Source organism: Corythoichthys intestinalis, chromosome 1 (genome assembly GCF_030265065.1).
Source record: "Corythoichthys intestinalis isolate RoL2023-P3 chromosome 1, ASM3026506v1, whole genome shotgun sequence".
Taxonomy (NCBI): Eukaryota; Metazoa; Chordata; class Actinopteri; order Syngnathiformes; family Syngnathidae; genus Corythoichthys; species Corythoichthys intestinalis.
Window position 1 is genome coordinate 31,877,449 of NC_080395.1, and position 6,968 is coordinate 31,884,416.

Below are 6,968 nucleotides of genomic sequence, written 5' to 3' on the forward strand. Positions count from 1 at the left end.
TGCGCCTTTTATTATGATCTCAAACGGCATTAATATGAGAGACATTCCCAATTGATGTCTTTCCATCACTTTATTGAACAATAGTATGGTATTTTCCATATGAAATGAAGAAATGATTGAAATGGACAAATGACCACTTTTCAGCAATATTTTCAAACAACTCTTTTGTAACTCACGACTGTAGACGTTTTTTTTAACAATAGGTTGTCGACTTAAACATTAACTCACATCTCCCGATCATGAAAGTTAGTCTACAACGATTGCAAATAGTTGTATTTGAAAATTACTCCTGGTTACAAACATTCCAAAGTTGAGCACATCATTCTTTAAGATATTCTTAAAAGATGCCCAAAATGTCACTGTCATGCAAGGAACTTGTAAGTGTGCGCATGCGCGTACATACACACATGCAAACTCACACACTTTGCACAAAAGTTGACGAGTTTTGTCAAAAGCTGTGTTTTCGGTGAGCTCTGTCATTAATGAGCAAAACATCTAATTTTGCGAGCTTTGTTTGGTTTCACATGTCCACAGAAAAGGGTGCTGCCGCGCAGGAGACATACATTGCCAGCGGGTGGGGCGGGCCAGCGGGAGTGGCTCTAATGGGCACGGGGACGGCAGGAAGCGACGTCCGAGCCGGAAGGACAACACTTCTGGCTGCTGCAGACGGGAAATCCGTCCAGCCCAAGGGGTGTACGTGCGGCCGATGCTGAGCAGGCACTGCGAGGTTCTCGATGGTGAAGGGGTATCCCCGGGCCAGGGGTCGCGCAACCTTGAACCTCTTGCGGCGTCTCAGGAAACTCCCGTTGCGGAACATGTCACCGCAGAGGGGGTGCAGGGCCCACATGCCGCCCTTTCCCGGCTGCTCGGGCCCACGCGGGATCTTGACGAAGCAGTCGTTGAAGGACAGGTTGTGGCGCAGAGAGTTCTGCCAGCGACGCGCGCCATGGCGATAGAAGGGGAAGTTGTCCGAGATGAAGCGGTAGATGGCGTTCAGAGGGAGCATCTTGTCTGGGCTGCTCTGGATGGCCATAGCAGTCAGGCATACATACGAGTATGGTGGCTTGCGGCAGCCGAACGCGCTCCGCGAGGGACGGGGCATGACACCTGATGGGTCTGGGGGAGCACCTGGCGGGACTTTTGCCTTCCAACTCACCGCGAGGAACGTTTGAGCGTGCAGCAAGTAGCGCTGAGCGTGCAGAGAGGAGCGCCTAGTCTGCAGGGAGGTGCGCGGGGGCCATAAAGTTGGCCAAGGTAAAGGGAGGGGGCCCGTTGGGGTAGCGCGCTCATTGGATGCTTTTTCTTTATCAGCATCCTGAAGGGAGGGGCAGAACCAATGGGAGAGGTCGACATAGAAGACACCATCACGTAGCTAAGAAAATGGAGGAACGTGCTTCCAGTTGCTTCTTTATGCATGCGCACGTTCAGCCAAACTTGCTTTCTCGCCTACTTTATTTCAAAACTGATCTGTCATTCAATGACAACTGTTTGCAAAAAGACAATCCCAGCGGTAAGAAGTGTAGTTCTCCTTAAGTCCATCAGTCATTTCAGAAATATTACTGGCATGGACTGAAATATTTCGAGCCATTTTTTTCTTGTTGATATAATGAGTCCGGCTTACATACTAGGAAAAATTCACTGTCTGCAAATATTGGGAAGAAGTTCATGATGTCACACCCTAATCATCTCACTGACTCAAAACACCTGCAAAGCTTCCCCAAGCCTCGAAAGCAATTCTCGGTCCAGATCAGAAGGTGACACGACGGTGGGGAAGACAACCAACTTTACCGGCCAATGAGATAAGCGCGGCCAAGGTGCACGGAGAGCCGGCGGACGCTAATCGGTCCCAGAAACTGGCTACAGACATCACGCTGTGATGCTTCTGCGACCTAGGCTATTTTTATTAAGTCTTCAGTCTCGAGTTTGCCCAATGCCAACAATCTCAAAGTCCTCAAAAGTCACTTTGATGCCCATCCATTTTTAATTTCTGGGCATCGAACGAATGGCACCGAGACTCTTTTGCCTTGCCATTTGGCCTCTCATCTGAGCAGTCTTGATCAATTCGTGCCACGGTCCCAGCCCAGGGAGTTCAGCCATTTATGCTCCGGATCAAGACACACGGCCCAAAATACAAATGCAGTCATTCTTTTGCTTTGCAAGGGACAGTTTTTAGGACGGCATGACTGTGCATCCATCGGCAGCAGTCAGTGGCTGGAAACTGCCCCCTGTAAATAATTCCTTCAGCCTCACAAGTCAAACCAGACTGTGGCTTTCACTTGTCAGATGCAAAATCACTATGTTCATTTGGAATGGACAGCAAGCTACCTATCTGTTTAGATAGTCTTTTCTCTCAGAGTCCTCGTTCCAGTTGCTGCTCTTCTCTCTCCAAAAGATTTGTCTCCAAAAGAGAGCACCTTCTATTTAGGGTGAGGGAGGGCTGGGTCTGGGTCTGGGTCGCACCATCACTCTGCTCACCATTTTTCAGTATTTATCCGTGCGTACCAAACTGCCCTTGTCAGCATACGCATTTTATTGTGTATTTAGGGTCAACCAGGCTTTATCAAAGGATTGCCATTTTTGGAGCGTATTGGAACGTCACTTGGGTTGAAAATCCGGCTTCGCCCTGCCCAGGCATCTTTCGGGTCCCATCGTGCGCACTCCAGCTCCACCTCCCCGATGCGGCAGAAGAGATGGGCCGGTGGTGCGCCCGGTATCCGAGATTCGAGACTACCACCCCGGTAGGTGCCCCACCATTTTTCAACAGACCTGACTCAAACGTAGTGATGATATTTTCGTGTCTGTCGCCCTCTCACCCAACCTTTGTTCAATTTTTCTCAAAGGGTCATCTCGGTCAACCGCAGCTTTTGAGGGCATCGCTCACACATCCATTCTCTTTCCATGATTGGGCATGTGGTCAGCTCTGAGCTGTAGGCTTCGGATAACGACCAGTTTATGTTGCAGCTGTTGGTCTAACTGTAAGTCATGGTCAATGTGAGGTGTCAGTATACCCAGATACGGTGGCCCAAAAAAGGCAACCCACATGTCTTTTCACATGAGTGACTTAGATGTTAACGTCCGCTGAGTCGAGGTGCTCAATGAAGGCGTAACCCACGGCATACTGAGGAGCCCATGATATAGCCGTGTTTATATCTGTAAAATCTTCCCACCGATCGAAAAGATTAGCCCACTCAACATATTCACTGCGTTGATTTTCCTTAGCGAGCCAACATATTTAGACCAATTTTCAGTTAATTTCTTTCTGAAGGAATCGATATGAAGTTGTTCTTTTGACACAGGTTCTGCCGGTCGAGGGCCGAGAGAGGTGGAAGAGTTTCCTCTACCCCTGGCAAAATCAGGCCAGGGGAGCGGGGTGCTTCGGCTACGGCCAATTTCCCCGACCCACATGTCAGCGACCAATGGGAAAGCCTAATCATCGGTGTGTGTTTAAGACGCACAAAGAAAAGTTGGCGTGTGGATGCAAAAGTTTAGTTATTAGCGATGAATATTGACTCAGAAGTCACTTGAACAATGCGCGAGTGTAAAAAAACAGCGCGAGGCGACCGACGTTAATTCCGCTCAGCGCGCGTTAATCCCGCCGGGAGCTTTAGGCACACAAAGGCGAGTGAAATGTTTGTTTGAACGGAATTTGCAGCCGCCGTCGCGACGATGAGGAAGATGAAGACAACGATGAAGGCAGTGCTCCAAAGCAATCTTCTTGTTGTCGAGTACTTGCCTTATTTTGCTTTGGGATATGCTGCAGCGAGCAATTCCAATTTGTTAAATTTGAAACCCGCCGTGGAGTTTGCACTTTTTGTGCTGGCTAAGCCAACTCTGTCCTGTTTTCGGCGCACCTACGTCCACTGGCCCGCTAGCTAACTTCACCTGACACGAAGATTTCCCATTATGTTAAACACTTTCACGGACGAGTCGCTTCTCAAATGGATTTAAATGAGCGGGGCGCTAATGAATGCCGCTGATTAGCATAATGACCTCCAGGGTAATGTAAGTTGAGTGGAAGTTATGCTCTCATTTGCTAACGGCAACCACTCGCTCTCAACGTTCTTCAAACGGCCGTCAATCCGGACCGGTTGAAGCTACCAGAGCTCACACTCCAGTCAGGTCCGAGCAGTCAGACGGGAAAGTCTCTGTCCTCTGGCGACCGCCTCGTCATGTGTTCAAAATAGGAATATATCAATATTGGGACCTGACTTCCTTGAACATTTGCACTCAAAATCTATTCAGACAACCGCTATCCTGTCCTGCCCACTCCCAGACAATCCGCTTTATCCTGCCCTCCCTTGTTATATCCTGGTCCCTCCTGTCCTGTTCCGTTCCTACTTGTTCCATCTTTCCCTGGCCCATCCTATCCAGGCTCTACTCATCCTGACTCATCCTCCCCCTTGCCAAGTTTCTGCCCCCATGTGGCCCAATCCCAAAACGAACCGTCCCTCCCCCTCTTACTGTCCGAATGCGGGACTCCGTCCTGTCCTTTAACAGATTTTATTGCCGAAATCCCATTTTGCATTTGAGAGCCAACCGCTCCCTTGTAATGTAATTTGTTGTCGAAATGCTATTTTGAGGTGGAGATGGCTGGCTCAAAGTATCTTGCCCGCCCGAGTTGGACATCGGTCAAAAGATGCGCGATGATTGAAAAAACGTATAGAACACACTGGCTGGGTGATCAACAGTGTTGGGCACGTTACTTTAAAAAAGTAATTCGTTATATTTACTCACTACCTCTTCCAAAAAGTAACCTAACCCTAGTAACTGAATTACTCTATAGTAAAAGTAACTAGTTACCAGGGAAAGTAACTATTTCCGTTACTTTAAAAAGAGGTTGTTGTATGTCAAAGAACTTGTAATTTTCTGAGCAGTATTCGAGTCAGTTGAATAGAGAAGAACAGATACTGTAGGTAGTTGTGTTATACAACCTTGTAATATTATTGCCACCTCACCAGCAACAGATTTATCCTACACTTGAAGTGCAACAAAAATAAACAGATTTGAATTGCTTACCACAGATGTCGACAAAAGCTTTGCCCTGGGACATAAATTACACTTTACATGCCCGTTCTTTCCTTTAATTTCGACCAACTTGAAATAGAGTTTATATCGCCACCTCGTAAAGGACAAATTTTCCTCTGAATGCTCTGCCATCATATCCCTCTGCATCTGTTTTCTCGTGTGTGTGTTTGCCGCACGCGCTGTTCCGGTTTGTGTGTGAAAACACCAGCTCTGATTGGCTTACCATGACACATGAATCTAACCCTCAGCCAATCACAATCACTTCCATCGCATCTATCCACGGGGTGCATTCAGGTAGCCTCGTCTCCCTACTCCTCCCATCACCCTCAAAGCGTCTGCCTTCCTCAACATTCTTGCTGGCTGACAGTGGGCAATGGGAACGAGGCTAGCATTCAGGTGTAGCAAACACAGAAACGTTAGCAAGCTTTGGAAAGCATTGTCTAATTGAATGAGCAGAGACAAACAGTCTGGAGTCATAAGAAGTACGTGCGCTATTCTCGAACCTGAGCGAACCCCAAGTCTTGGATGACAAATAAACAGACTAGAGTAGACTCGCTACGGCTGGTAATTTCTTCAATTTATTCAGAGTAAGTAACGCACCGCTTTTGACCGTCAGTAACGGTAATGGCGGAAAAAAATAATTAGTTAGATTACCCCCTTACTGAAAAAATAACGCCGTTATGTAACAGCATTATTTATAATGGCGTTATTCCCAACACTGGTGATCAAATCAGCTTATTTTGGTGTCGAGGCTGTGTGTTCTCTTCAGAAGCTGCATCAAAACAAGGTGATACACCATAGAAGCCCCAAAATCTTCATTTTTATCTGTTCTGAACTCTTCCTCAACATGGAGTCTTGATATTTTGGTCCGCTCCATGACCTCAGCTAGCCAAGGCTGAAGTCCGTCCAGGAAGTTGTTCGCGGCACACCATGGAACATGCGAGGGAGGAATGCAATGGTCGTACCAGGAGCTGTCAGGGAATACTGGGTTTGTGAACTAAGCTTGGGCTTGTTTGATTAAAATATGCCACATTCTTCTTCTCTGGTGCTTTTGTTGCATACTCTCCTTTGTCTTCAACTCTTTGTCTGTTAATTGCCGAGCCCCTTGTTCCCACATTCAAGGTAGACGGTTCGGACAAAGAGAAAAACTCATGCGACAGTGTGAGTAGTTGACACTCAAAAGCATCCGAGTCAAGGTCAACAAAGAAAGGGTGAGCGTGCATGAACGAGTGTCACTGGCCAGCATCATTTGCCAAAGTTAATTTCGTAGCTAATGAGTGTTCCCGCAGATGAAAGAGGACAAAGGCATCGTCCTCATTAAAGAAGCTGCTCATCGCTCGTGTCTTAATTGAGATGCAGAAACGCTGCATCAGGAGGACTGACCCGAACAACGGTCCTATTGGCGCTGCTGAAGAGCAGCCTGAGCACAGTAAATCCTGGGCGGGATGTCTTTAATTGCGTGGCGGCACACAGAATTACCTAGCATCCGGATGGATTACGCCTATCGGATAATGAGCTCACCCGGCAGACAAACGTGCGCCGAGCCAGAAACTTCCTGCATTGACTTTTGGATTACATGTGCAGTGCTATTTCCACTGATGCACAGACAAAGAGTTTTTGTTTGTTTCGATGACAGACCCCATTGTGGCATGTTCCCACTTGATGCCTATTGGCTCTAATCTTTTGTATCGAATAGCCCTGTCGCAAAATGGCCAACAAGTGAATCCGCGTCCCTATTGACTCACAGAATGCACCAGACATCAAGCTTTATATATGTGAATATGTATGTATCATATGTATCTATTTTTTCGTAAATAATGTTGACTTTTGTTTTGTGATGCATGCTTTTATTTTGCCGCAGGAAGTGTAGAGCAGGTAGTACTTACACTTGCGCGTAAGTGCGCATGTACACACAAAGAAGAGCGTATTTGCGCACACGAAGA

General features: G+C 47.3%; 2 protein-coding genes across 2 annotated transcripts in view; both read right to left on the bottom strand.

The window, feature by feature from the left end:
- The window catches only part of LOC130913744 (cyclic nucleotide-gated cation channel beta-3-like), a 78,633-nt gene that overhangs the window by 70,122 nt on the left and 1,543 nt on the right, over window positions 1–6,968 (bottom strand). The window lies entirely within an intron of this gene.
- LOC130912146 (forkhead box protein B1-like) lies at window positions 521–1,102 on the bottom strand. The gene has a single exon (XM_057830015.1). The coding sequence runs from the start codon at window positions 1,100–1,102 to the stop codon at window positions 521–523; it is 582 nt and encodes a 193-aa protein (XP_057685998.1).